The sequence below is a fragment of the Lynx canadensis genome, chromosome A1, assembly GCF_007474595.2.
Source record: "Lynx canadensis isolate LIC74 chromosome A1, mLynCan4.pri.v2, whole genome shotgun sequence".
NCBI classification, from domain to species: Eukaryota; Metazoa; Chordata; class Mammalia; order Carnivora; family Felidae; genus Lynx; species Lynx canadensis.
In genome coordinates, this window is record NC_044303.2 from 199,927,142 (window position 1) to 199,941,563 (window position 14,422).

The window sequence follows — 14,422 nt, forward strand, 5'->3', positions numbered from 1 at the left end:
TCAAAACTTGGGGAACTTTGCATCTAGGTTCTCTATAAAGAAAGGAATACCGGGGCGCCTGGGTGGCTCAGTCGTTTCAGCATCCAACTTTGGCTCAGGTCATGATCTCGCGGTCTGTGAGTTCGAGTCCCGCATCGGGCTCTGTGCTGACAGCTCAGAGCCTGGAGCCTGCTTCGGATTCATTCTCTCTCTCTCTCTCTCTCTCTCTCTCTCTCTCTCTCTCTCTCTCTGCCCCTCCCCCACTCGTGCTCTGTCTCTGTCAAAAATAAATGTTAAAAAAATAAAAGAAAAAGAAAAAGAAAGGAATACAAGGAAAGGGTAACCAAAATAAAACTGCCTGTGTAGTCTACAGGCCATTAAAATATAACTGGCTTCCATGGCTGTCACTTTCCAGTCTGGAGCCACAGATTAAAATGAGAATTACTGGGAGGCATTCAGGATTCACTTCCTTTGGCAGGCAGGGCTCTAATTCCCTGGTCAATACCACCTGCTGTGGATTACTTCTGGGGAAGCTGAAACTAGTTACATAAGATCACCTAGAAAGCCACTTGGCATAAAACGGTTGACTCTTTCCATGGAGTCTTTGACTGAATTGATTTTGATTGGTTTGCATCTTGGAGACCATGGTTCTAAAGTCCCATCCAAACACTGGGAATTGTCTTGTTTATTATAATCATACTAATCCTTCCTGGCATGATGTATTCTCAAAGACTTTAAATGCATGTTCCTATCCTCTACCCAACAAGCAAATAATCTTCTTAAGACTGAAAGGAACCAAAAGGGGGCACCTGGGTGGCTCAGTCAGTTAAGCGTCCAACTTCGGCTCAGGTCATGATCTCATGTTCCATGAGTTTGAGCCCCACATCAAGCTCTGTGCTGACAGCTCAGAGCCTAAAGCCTGCTTCAGATTCTGTGTCTCCCTCTCTCTCTGCCCATCCCCAGCTCATGTTCTTACTCTTAAAAATAAATAAACATAAAATAAATCAAAAACAAAAACCAAAAAAACAAAAAGAATAACCAACTTAAAAAAATTAAGAACCTGGGGCACCTGGGTGGCTCATTTGGTTGAGCATCCGACTTCAGCTCAGGTCAAGACCTCATGGTTCATGAGTTCAAGCCCCGCATTTGGCTCTGCATTGACAGTGCAGAGCCTGCTTGGGATTCTCTGTCTCTCTTTCTCCCCCTTCCCCGCTTGCTCTCTCTCTCAAAATAAATCAATTTAAAAAAATTAAAAAAAAAATTAAGAACCTGAAGCTGTGGTCTGTCACAGACACTAAGACCTGTGAATACCACCCAAAGGATTAACAAAAGCTGTGAGAGGGGCACCTGGGTGTTTCAGTCGGTTAAGCATCAGACTCTTGATTTCAGCTCAGGTGATGATCTCTTGGTTTGTGAGATCGAGCCCCAAGTCAGACTCTGAACTAACAGTGTGGAGCCTGCTTGGGATTCTCTCTCTGCCTCTATGCCTCTCCCTGGCTCCTGCTCTTTCTCTCAAAATAAATAAACATTTAAAAAAAGAAAAAGCTGGGAGAACTTCAAAGTGGTAGCTGGGAGTGATGCTAATGCCTTTAATTTTGATGTTATCTCTCAGTTATGCTGAGAGTCTGATTTAATTTTTTAAAAAATCAAAATAGGCTCAATATGGAGTCATTTGCACTAAGCCTCACCTCAACAAAGCAAGACTGCATACCTAACTGTAATTTCAACCTCTCCCAGAAATGTAACCTTAAACTAGTCAATTCTAGAATTTCCCCGTCAGCAATAGTGAGGTAATCCACCCAATAGACCAGACCCCCTTCTGTCCGCAGAGAAGAGGTAATCCATACTTTCCCTATCTCTGACCATTCTGCCAATTAAAGCCTCCCATTTTGGGGGTGCCTGGATGGCTCAGTCGGTAGACTATGTGACTTCTGATCTCAGGGTTGTGAGTTCAAGTCCCACGCTGGATGCAGCGAGATTACTTAAAAATAAAATCTTAAGAAAAAAAAAAAAGTCTTCCATTTTGTATAGTTCTTTAGAGTTCCTTTCTATTAGCTAGATGGGATGCTACCTGATTCATATATCACTGAATAAAGCCTATTTGATCTTTAAATTTATTAATAAAACTACGCAAATACCATTAATAAATAGTGCAATGGATGAATCTTGCAAATAGAGGAAAACATTAAAATCTCATGTGACTTAAAGAGTAATCACAGCATTTAAAACACTGAATACGGACACCTTAAAAACTGCCTATATATCATCTTGTCAAATAAAATATAATTGTATTTAAACTGCACATGGCAGACATTTTTAACAAAAACTCCCCCAGGTACATTGTAAGAAAAGATGTTAAATATCAGACTTTTTTACAGTTAGACATAATTTAAACTGATAACCACCTTCAACTAAAGACTGGACACATAAAATGCTCTAGGAGTCTCAATAAGATTGACAATTTTCTAGCTTATCTGGCTGTTTTCTCTAGTAGCAGCAACAAACAGCAGCTTTTATTCAATTAGAGGCAGTCCTGCCATTTAACATTTGAGTTTTATTCCACCACAGAGATTTAGGTTACTGACTTCATTGGTGCCACCGAATTTACAACCACTTTATTCCAATGCACTATAAATTTGTTAATCACAAGATCTCAGGAACTTGCAAGTTTCCCTCAAAATAGCTAATTTCTTTTTTTTTCATTAATGCTTATTTATTTTTGAGAGAGAGACAGAACATGAGCAGGGAAGGGGCAGAGACAGAGGGAGACACAGAATCTGAAGCAGGCTCCAGGCTCTGAGCTGTCAGCACAGAGCCCGACATGGGCTCCAACTCATGAACTGTGAAATCATGACCTGAGCCAAAATTACACTCTTAACCGACTGAGCCACCCAGGCGCCCCTAATTTCTTTCTTTTCTTAAAAAAAAATCTATTTACTTATTTTGAGAGAGAGCATGTGCAAGTGGTGGAGGGAATGAAACAGAATCCCAAGCAGGCTCTGCACTGTTAGCACAGAACCTGACTAGGGGTCTAAGCTCACTAACCATGAAATCATGAACTGAGCCGAAACCAGGAGTCAGACGCTTAACCGACTGAGCCACCCAAGCACCCCATAATACCTAATTTCTAAACTCACTCTTCTCCTTACAAACAACAACAAACAATAATTTATACGTAAACAAAAGTGTCATTAAATTATTAACACTATTCACACAGTGTATCTTAAACAGCTTGGGGCCATGCTAACAATGCTTAGCGTCAGCCATTTTTATCCAGCAAATAGTTCTCTGAAAAGACTGTTTCTTTGATTTTTGTGCTGGTCCACCCTTACATGAGCATTAAATACATATTCATGTAAATATAACATATAGGTCTATCACTTAACATTATACCTACACAAATGGTCTCAAAAAGTATTGTCAACATATTGGATTTACAATTTAACATATTTAAAAGGAAAACCCACACAGAAAAAGCAGAAACAATATTCAAATTAAACCAAAGTACTCACGTTGATGCCCAACCCATCAAAGGATTTTCCCATCGCTCCCTGGTATCAAACTCCATCTTCCATTTCTTTGTGTTGTTTACTCCAGACTGCATGTTATTGCGAGCAGGAACAAAGATCCTGACTTTTCTAGTTTTGATATGCTCTACTGGAACGCCAGTTAAAGTAGTGATATCCTACAGAAAAAGAAGCAAACACATTTCTAACAGTTCACATACACTCTGATGTACTTTTGCTGCTTTTTATGTTCATGCAATTCTATTCAGACTTATAAACTGGGGTTTTTAGCTTTCTGACTTCACTACTCTGCTTTTACCATATAAACTGCTATTTTGATATCTGGAAAAGGTATACTGGGAGGAGTGTTAGGGTACAGTGGGAAAGGGTTCATGAAAAAAAAATTAGGTCCCTTTTGTCCAATAAAGCATTGATAATTTCTGAAGAGTTTGCTGGTAGAAGAGCCTATAGACTCTTATTTCATGAGCCGGTGTAACTATTAAGCAGAGAAAGAATGTGAATGGGTATTAAAATTAAGGGGAGGGGCATTTCAGTGGCTCAATTAGTTAGGCATCCGACCTCAGACCTCAGCTCAAGTCAAGATCTCAGTTTGGTTTGTGAGTTCAAGCCCTGCATCTAGCTTGCTGCTGTCAGCACAGAAACTGCTTCAGATCCTCTGTCCTCTTCTCTCTCTGTGCCTCCCACGCACGTGTGCTCTCTCTCAAAATACATATATTTTTTAAAAAGTAAGGGCATATAAAAAGTTACTTTTAAAAAGAAAAAAAATCTATTATCAGTGGTTTCCGTGTCAAACTGCTTACAAGAAGTCATTTCCTTCAGGGGAAGGCCTAAACCTTTTGTTAAATAAAACCAATTATAAACTTTAATTAGCATTTTGACTTATCTCCTTTTAATGAAATCTACTGAAAAGAACCCACACCAAATTTATTCTGCAAAGGTAAGCCATAAAAGTTACACAGTTTTTGCAGAAATGTGATATGAAAACAACGGTAACTTTCTTGATTCTCTTTTTTTTAAAATAATTTTAACAAATGCTCAAAGTGATAAATGCCTGTAATTTTGATGCCCCAGATTAGACATATTTATCAAACATAGTAGCAGTCAGGACACAAAATAATAAAGTAATTCAGAGTTTAAGTCTCCTTTCAGTAATGGTAGAATATTTGATCAAAGTAAGATCATATCAGGGTTAATCATATTCTTACAAATGAAGCATTTTAAAACCATGGTTCACTTACTAAATTTTTAAAAACTGGTTAAAAACAACAGAGTTAACATGAAAAAAATCACCAAACTTGTGAAAACTAGAAAATTTTGTGAATTTCTATTTCACTGTAACATATCCCCTAAAGAAGACTAATGTTAATTTATAGTTCCACTCTAAACAATGCTATGGACCAAATAATTACTGTCAACACTTAGTGCAGCAACATATACTGGGAAAATACTAAGCGCATTTCTGACTTCACTAGTCTTCCTACTCACAGATTAAGAAAACACTGTTTAAAGTTATTTTAGCTGGCAACCAATCTTCTGCTTAACACAATACCTTTCCACCTGCACCAATAAGTAGGTGTGGTTACTTTGTCACAGCTTGTCTGTTTGGAGAAACTATCAAAATAATCCATATAAATATTTACACAAATACGCACTTCTAGTATGTGCCTACATTTAAAAAGTTTCTTAAATAAAATAAATGCAATTGGTTCATAATTTCTAAATGTATGAATATAAGTTTTAATTGGTAATTTTTAATCACCAAGTTCAATTTCAAAGGAATTTCATGTTTTATGACATTTGTTCACTTTCTGAACCACATTTCTCTACTCAAGAGCTTAAAAGAGACTCCTGGGAAGTCCTCATTGCTTATTTCTTTTGAATTCACTATAGCACTTGTAGTCTGTCATATTATTATTTAATATTACGTATCTTTATATTAAAGTCCTATTTCCTCAGCTAGAGTTTAAGTGGTATATAAATAAACAATATAAGTGTGTTACAAAATTACAGGGCGAGGCACCATTTGCAAATTCCACAGCAAACCCTCCATAAAAGTTCATAAAAAATAGAACTATAAGTTAGCTACTCTTTGCGACTTACAGGAAAGGAGACATTAAACACTTATAATACCATTTAGCTCAGGAAGATGAGATTATAGGGAACAGATTTACTTTTTCTTTACCTTCTACATTGTGATGTATATATATGACAAAGTAATAGAAAATAAAACTTTTTAAAAAAAGAAACAGCATTTCTTGATTTGTACTATTAAAATAGAAGGGGACAGAATGATTTTTTAGGATGGAAAATCTCTTTAAGTGGCTAAAATGTTACGGAGCTCTTTCTATTTTGAACAACTACCAGTGCTTCCATAGCTTCTCCAAGTATGACATTTTTTTAATTGATCTCATCCCCCAATTTAAAGTTGGCATTGGCACAAAAAAGTTTCTGAATTTTGAAGCCCAAGTTGTTCTGACAAAGTCCCTGCTCTTGCCTGCAGAAGACATGTAAGGTGCCGCAGCAGAGTTGAGCTGCTGCCAAAGACCGAGAATGAAAAGGCTTGGCATCTCTCACATACTTGACACCTAAAGGGCACAGAAGCTCTAAAATTCCTAGTCCCTGTAGGCACACTCTCAGTCTAGACAAACTGATTTCTCACACTTTTAAAATGCATTACGACACTATTGTTATCATTTCATCCACACGGCTTCAGCTAGTGACAGAAGAACCTGTCCTTTAAGCCACATTTCAATGGGCTAAAAGCTCCCACTCCAAGATTCCATTAAAACAATGTAATACTTGAAAAGAACTATGAAGCACTATGTTGAAATCTTTACTTGTGTCTTGAATTCTTTGCTCTCCCTCAAAATAAATAAATAAAACATCTGCAAACTAAACTACATTGAACTAAAGACATTATGTCTAGATTTCTACTTCTGTATTGCAATATTGGATCACCGGTGGTTTTCTAAAAAGAAAACCCGACTTATCCAAATACTTTGCTGATGTCAATATTGCCTTTAATAGATTTCTCATTTTATTGGCAAAATACGTATTTATAAATAACAATTCATAATTTTCTATGACTACAAAAAAGCTACATCACATTGGATGAGAAGCCTTCAAGTTTTTACCTAAAGAAACTCAACTCTCACTAGCTAATAATTATGTATAAATTCTCATAAGTCAAGTTATCCTTTAGATAATAGACACTAATTTTCTGAGTTTTAAAACTTTTAATTTTTAAACAGTTGAGTCAAGCATAAAACCTGTATTCCAATTATTAAATAATTTTACTATCTTAATAAAATTTCACAAACACCAATCATATGTACCATAATGCGATCTTAAGAAATGTGACTAATGATTCATAGACTGAAGGGCATTCAGATAAATATTTGCTCCTGAAAAGATGCACCTCACAATTCCAAAGTTCCTCTCTTTCAGCACCATCTCCTCCACAGTCTTAAATTCTGGAAGAGCTTACAGCTGACCTTCTATCTCACAAGTCTACTTAAACGGAAGAGGAATTTAAAAAATCATTAAGAAAGTATATGCCAGTAGATGTAAATGAACTTTATTCTTTCAAATACCAATTTCCATTATAAAATATTTGTTTTCCATATAAAAACTGTATGATTCGGTTATCAACTGTCCCCATTTATGTTGTGTGAATTCAACTTTTTTTTTTTTTTTTAACAAAGGAAGCAGGGAACAAGCAATGGGAAGTTGGTGTCAAAATGCAGAAAAACCTCCCAGCAAGCTTCTTGCAACCACCCAGGATTTAGAGTCTTGCTGGTCGCTCTCTTTTCAATACCAGAATTTCACACATTTCAATGACTATTATGACTTCAAAGAATCAAATTTTCATCATTGTCCGTCATCTGCCGGTTGATTTGTATAAAGGAGTTCTTCTGCATGCACTCCAAACAAAAGCCTCCTTACTTTTGTGGTTATATATCAAGTTTAAAAGTTTTGTTTGTGACAGTTGTGTCTTTGGTAAATTAGGGTAACACTGAAGGAGTGCAGCTGCTCTGCAGGAACCTCCTTTCTGGCACCATTTCACTTAAATAAAAACTGAATAATTAGCTTCTGCCTTTATTAAACCACAAAAATGCCACTGGCCTTAGTAATTACTTCCAGTTGCCCCACCCACTTAACCTTAATAGTTTACACTTGTCATAAAGAGAAATAAATGAAAAAGGTTTTCACCACTTTGGTGAATTTTTGACAGATCTCCCAGCACATCCAGAAGAGCCAAAATTTTAACCAGGTTTCTGGGTAATAAGGTCAATAAATTGCATGTATGGATCGATGTTGAAAAGTTTTAATAGAGCACATGCTGGAACATTAAGTACAAATACTGCTTATAGAAACTTGTTCTACTGCAAGCTTTTAGTTACCAATTATGTATTTAAATTTATTCTAGGGCTAAAACTGATCTAAATTTGAAGACTGCGTTTATATTCTACTTCAACCATGAAAGATGTTAAAAAAAAATCTGTAATAAAAACTTCCTTTCAAGTACCCTACAGATACTTTGCACAAGAAACTCACTAAGTGGTCTCATAAATAATGAAGGACAGTTTACAAAATAAATTTTATAGTTTGAACAATATAAAGAGTTGACAGCATAACTATAGGTATTTACTTATCATGGAAGAACTTTAAGCACTTCTAAAAAGTCAGTGGTCATCAAAATTCAGATACAAATAAAAACTGTAAAAATACATTAGAGGTGTGCTAGTAGAACTGACTTTTGTTTGTCTGTTAAAGCAACACATTGATGTGGGAATCCAACCAGGTAATGAAACAAGTATTGGAATGCAACATTACATTCTGTATACTGGGCAAGGCTATCACGGAACCAAAAGTTCAGTTTTAAATAAAATGCTAAGATAGAAACAGTAACATGCAAATGACTCTGAAAATCATGTAACACATAATCAAACTAAGAATTACACATGAGTATCAATCCCTAACTATTTTCATTACTCCTAGCTCTTTGTGAACAGGAGCAATGGTTAAAAGCAAAGGGCTGAGTCAAACTGGGTTAGAAGAATACCAAATCACAACTTTGGGCAAATAAACTTCTTTTCATTCACCATCTATAAAATTAACTAAATGAAGTAAAATGAGGACTAATGTATATAAAGTGCTTACTTTAGACAATAAAAAGAATGTATCTCATTTACTCAACGTATTTTTTGGCACCTACTATGTATTAGTTACTAGACATAATGCTCAAAACAGTACAGACATCATCTCTATTCTCATAAAAAGTAATATTGAACTTTATAAAAAGAATGGAGTGAATAAGTAATGGGAAGCTGGTGTCAAGATACAGAAAATCTCCCATCTTCCTTGAAAAACGAGTTAGTAATCAAAATACAACAAAGGGTTTTGTAATTAGAGTCCATAAGCTGCTTCAAGTTTGGAGGAGAGAAAAATGTAGCTTTTTAAAAACAAGGGCTGAATGTCCCATTTGTTGTACACATCAAAAACACTGAGTAAAATATGTTAAATGCGTTGTGTTAAGTATGAAAACACATACTGATAAGCCTACAACATTCATGAAACTGAAAGAATAAGATATAATTTACTTTATTTCAACTCAAAATGAAAGATCCTATTATGCCAAGTTATCCATGCCAGAGGCTGCAGGGAATATAAAGACAAAATTTTATTCCTGAATAAGTTTACAATTTGTGCACCCATGGTAGGGGTGATGCGTGGCAGAAATAACTAAATAATCACAATGGAAAATACAATATTGGTTAAGAGAAAGCAAGTAGGATTCAGATAAATCTGGAGGAACCCAAGGACCACCATTTGCTACCTATGCAGTACTGACGAGTTGCTTAAACTCTATGTCCATTTCCTCCTTTAAAAACTGTATCACAGAAGCTATGTAATAGCACTGTTTGGAAGGATTAAATAAAAAAAATTTAATCAAATTTTAAAGGTGAAAGAGTATCAGAAAATATCTGACCAAAGAGGGACAGAGAAGATGATTCCTTCAAGATACTTAAGATTTTGGGGCGCCTGGGTGGCTTGGTCGGTTAAGCGTCCGACTTCAGCCAGGTCACGATCTCGAGGTCCGTGAGTTCGAGCCCCGCGTCGGGCTCTGGGCTGATGGCTCAGAGCCTGGAGCCGGTTTCCGATTCTGTGTCTCCCTCTCTCTCTGCCCCTCCCCCCGTTCATGCTCTGTCTCTCTCTGTCCCAAAAATAAATAATCGTTGAAAAAAAAAAAAAGATACTTAAGATTTTAACGATACTGGTAAACACTTAATAATATTAAAGAGAAATTTATAAAAATATATCCATATGCTTAACACCCTAGCAACCATTTTCTTAACTGTTTTACCTACCAATAAATATCCATATACAATTCCACTTTACATAGTTATAATAATACAGTTATTTTGCATTGATTCTTTTGACCTAGTTTTCATATTTGTTTTAATCCTTATTAGTAGTCTATTTAAAAAAAATTAATGCTTACTTATTTTTGAGAGACAGGCAGAGTGTAAGCGGGGGAGGGACAGAGCGAGAGGAAGACAGAATCCAAAGCAGGCTCCAGGCTCTGAGCTGTCAGCACAGAGCTCAATGCAGAGCTCGAACTCACAAGCTGTGAGATCATGACCTGAGCCGAAGTCAGACGCACAACCGACTGAGCCACCCAGGTGCCCCATAATCCTCATTAATAGTCTATTAAGTTAATATGTCACAATGTCTTAGCCAATTCTGTCAATGAGCCCTCTTACTAAACTACAGACGCCAATGGTTAAAACCAGAAATAGACAAGACTGCTTAACTCACACTCTAACTAAAACGTATTGTGCTTATTTCTTACTGCACTTTCTTGAGGCATTGACGAAGACATTTTGCAATGACTGAACATTCCAACTGCCAGACCAAAAAGGCTCGAATAGTAAATGAGTGTCTAGAAGACCATACCCTACACATCCCCTTCTCAGACCATGATCATGGGCTAAACACATACTGAATTCCACCTGTGATCATGAGCTCTCTGCTTGCTTTCTTGCATGGACCACCCCCCCACCACAAACTTTCCCTATAAAACTCCAGGCATCCATCTTGCCAGCAGAGAGGTAGGTTGTTAAGGCTTGAACCTGCCACCTCCAATGGCTGCTGGCCCCTGAAATAAATTTCTCCCTTTCTTTTTTCCAAACCCTTATCTCTTGAGTTATTGGCTTCTCTTGCAACAAGTTTGTTCAGCAACAGTGTTGGCAAACGCAGCCAGGAGCTATGGTTCCAATTTGTCCAGCCCCGTCAGGAATCTCCTGGGATGGAGCAGTTGGCTGAGGCAGTGCACCAGGACTCACCCATTCATTTCCTGAGCTAGTGGCCATGATAGATCGATCAGCAATCTCTCATTATTGAAAAATCACACTGTCTTGTTATTATTGCTTTTCCAGTATACTGCAATGAAAATCCCTGTAACCTAATTCCTTTAACCACAACTGAGGGTAGAACTGATAAAGTCAAAGGTTATAAGAATGTTCATGGTCCGTAATATGTCATCAAATTGCTTTCCAAAACCGTGGTCAAATTTTGTATTGCCACCAAAAGGGAAGCCAACTTCCATTTATCCTCTCAAGGCACAGGTATATATTAATTGGCTTGGATTTATTTAGTGTGCGTTCTTCCACGCAAAACTACAGAAGATGAGTTTGGTTTTTGACTTGTAAAAACATACCAAAAATTTAACAAATTTTCCTTCAAAAATGACCTAAATGATGTTATATTACTTTATAAGAGCAGCTACCAAAAGAAACCGCCATGAAAAGGTTAACACTCATCTAAAATCTAATTAACTGCCCAAAATATAACTCTGAAACATCACACAATCTCTTTGTAATTGTAGGGGCCAAGGGTAGGCCACACCAATATGGGTCAATTTGGCATGGACATCATTTTGAACTAAAAACAATCAAAACCCAGCACATTCAGGAAAAGCTCTTTACCTCTCCCTCAACTGCCTATTTGTACCAGAAAGAGAGCTACTAACAGAGATTCCTCTTTACCTAAGAAATTTATCTATATAATAAGGCAACTCTTGTTTTTTTAAACATCTCCTCTTACCTTCCTGCTAACAGTCTTTCTCCCCTTTGTATCCTCAGATTCCCACCCTCTCCTTAGCTCAAAGAGGCATCATGTTGCTCAACTGTCTTTGGAACTCCAAGGCTATGTGAACTGCCAAATGTACACCATGAAATGTTATTGTCTCCTGTTAATCTGTCTCATGTCAACTTGGTTCTTGGTCCATCCAGAGGGACCTTGAAGGGCAAAATAAATTGTTCCTTCTCAACACAATGGTGTGCAGATAGCAAATATTTTCAGATTTGTTCTGTATATAGTTAATTTTGTAGTACATGATTTAACATATGGCATAGCCAAATCAAGTCTACTAATCAGCTATTTTATGAGAGAATGCTACAATTTTTTAAAAATGAGGGGCGCCTGGGTGGCGCAGTCGGTTAAGCGTACGACTTCAGCCAGGTCACGATCTCGCGGTCCGTGAGTTCGAGCCCCGCGTCGGGCTCTGGGCTGATGGCCCAGAGCCTGGAGCCTGTTTCCGATTCTGTGTCTCCCTCTCTCTCTGCTCCTCCCCCGTTCATGCTCTGTCTCTCTCTGTCCCAAAAATAAATAAACGTTGAAAAAAAAAATTAAAAAAATAAAAAATAAAAAATAAAAATGCTAAAACTTTCCCCCCCTCAAATCAGGAAAATTCATTGGGAGACTTCATTTTTATACAAGGAAACACACGAAACAATCTTTGGTTTCTATTAATTTTGAAACAACTGAAAGTTACTAAAAAAAAAAAAAAAAAACAAAAAAAAATGCCTCACAAATTAAATGATCAATATTGTGTCAGTGAAAACCAACATGCTTCTCTGAATCATTTTGAAAGTTACTAAGCTAATAATTTTAAGAAGAAAGCTATAATAATAATGATCAACTTTGTAACAGTTAAGGCAACTTTTTTTTTTTCTTTTTAATCCAATGCTCCAGAAGTTTTGGGATTTTTAAATCACTAAGTCATGTAGCTATCAGGCATGTAGGAGCTTTTTCAGAAGGCGAAATAAAAGGACAAAAAAGTGTGGCCATAGAGCACTTGGAATAGTCTGAAAAGATCCAATTTTTTAATCCAACAGTCCTCCTCATACCCTGGTAATAAATTAAAAGGCTGACATACACACAACATACGTTAAGAACTATGAAAACAAAAGCCATAGCAGCAAAGAACCAAATATCAAATAATTGTTGAAAAAATATCAAAGCAAAGGAACAGAAGGTAAATTAACTTCTTAAAATCAAGAAGTAGTTTAAGCAATAAATGAAATTAATTAAATCTGCAAAGGAGGCTGGAAGTAATAAAAAATAACAGATCCAAAGCTAAATGCTTTTTTTTTTTTTTTAAGATTTTTTAAAGATTTATTTATTTTTGAGAGAGAGAATGCAAACGGAGAAGAGGCAGGGTTGGGGCGAGTAACAGAAGATTTGAAGCAGGCTCTGCGTTGACAGCAGTGGCAAGCTCGATGAGGGGCTCGAACTCACTAGCCATGAGATCACGACCTGAGCTGCAGTCAGACACTTAACCAACTGAGCCACCCAGAAGCCCCTAAATGCTTCTGTTTAACAAAGCAATATTCAAGAGGCAAAGATGTGAAGATCAAACTAGACTGTGAGGAGGCACATTAAGATGTGTAAGACAATTCCTTGTTAATTTAGAATAAAAGTGAAATTACCCAACAGAAGTCTCCTTTCTGACTCAGGAATTGACAGTCAGTTAGCTGAAAGTACTAGTGACGACAGGGGACCACCTAAGTAAGTAAATATACACACACATGTGCATGCACGTGCACACATATACATTCACACCTTATACATTGTATTTTAACTTAAAAAGCATACATGTACACTCTTCTAATAATCTGATAATAGGGCCAGTATTTTTTCTTTGAGTATGGGTCCAATGATTAGAATTCTAAGTGTCGTTTCTTTGACAAGTTACCAGGAAAATAAGTTAATTTATTAGTTTGGGGGTTTTTAAATGTGAAGTTAGAATGCAAAGACATTTGGGAAACAGAGTCCAAAATCTGTCTAGAATTTTATGATTTCCTTTTTACATTATAATCTTTTGTAATTGTTTCACCTCCACCTAATTTGACAGAATTCATTAAAAATTCACCATCATCAGGGTGCCTGCGTGGCTCAGTCGTTAAGCATCGGACTTCTGCTCAGGTCATGATCTCACAGTTAATGAGTTCGAGCCCCACATCAGGCTGTGTGCTGACAGCTCAGAGTCTGGAGCCTGCTTCAGATTCTGTGTCTCCCTCTCTCTCTGCCCCACCCCTGCTTGCGCTGTGTCTCTGTCTCCCAAAAATGAATAAATGTTTTAAAAAAACTTTTTTTAAAGAAATGCACCATTATCGTCTTTTCTTTTCTTTTTTTTTAAATGTTTATTTATTTTTTGAGAGAGAGAGTGTGTGTGAACAAGTGGGTAGGGGCAGACAGAGAGGGAGATAGAGAATCCCAAGCAGACTCCATGCAGTCAGCACAGAGCCTGATGTACGGCTCAAACTCATGAACCATGAAATCATGACCTGAGCCAAAATCAAGAAATCAAGAGCCAGATGTTTAACCAACTGAGCCAGCCACACAGGTGCCCCTCCATTATATTGCCTTTTCAAAGTATTCAACAGAACTGTCATAGAAAGAACTCTTTGTCCCCTATATAGCAATCAGATCATAGTATTCAATTAAATTATATAATCACAATTTCAAGGAAAACTAGCATAGAAACTTATGGAAACAAACACAACTGGGTCTTGGTAAGCATGACTCAATTACTGTGAGCCGAAGTCTGGCTGTATACTAAAATGAAA

The 14,422-nt window shown here is 36.9% G+C and overlaps 1 protein-coding gene across 1 annotated transcript in view; it reads right to left on the reverse strand.

Annotated features, from left to right (window-relative positions):
- Nucleotides 1–14,422, reverse strand: part of NDUFS4 (NADH:ubiquinone oxidoreductase subunit S4) — a 113,378-nt gene that overhangs the window by 33,622 nt on the left and 65,334 nt on the right. Inside the window, exon 3 of the mRNA XM_030330021.1 lies at nt 3,492–3,664. Within this exon, the coding sequence (XP_030185881.1) occupies nt 3,492–3,664 (173 nt within the window). The remainder of the gene's footprint in view (nt 1–3,491; nt 3,665–14,422) is intronic.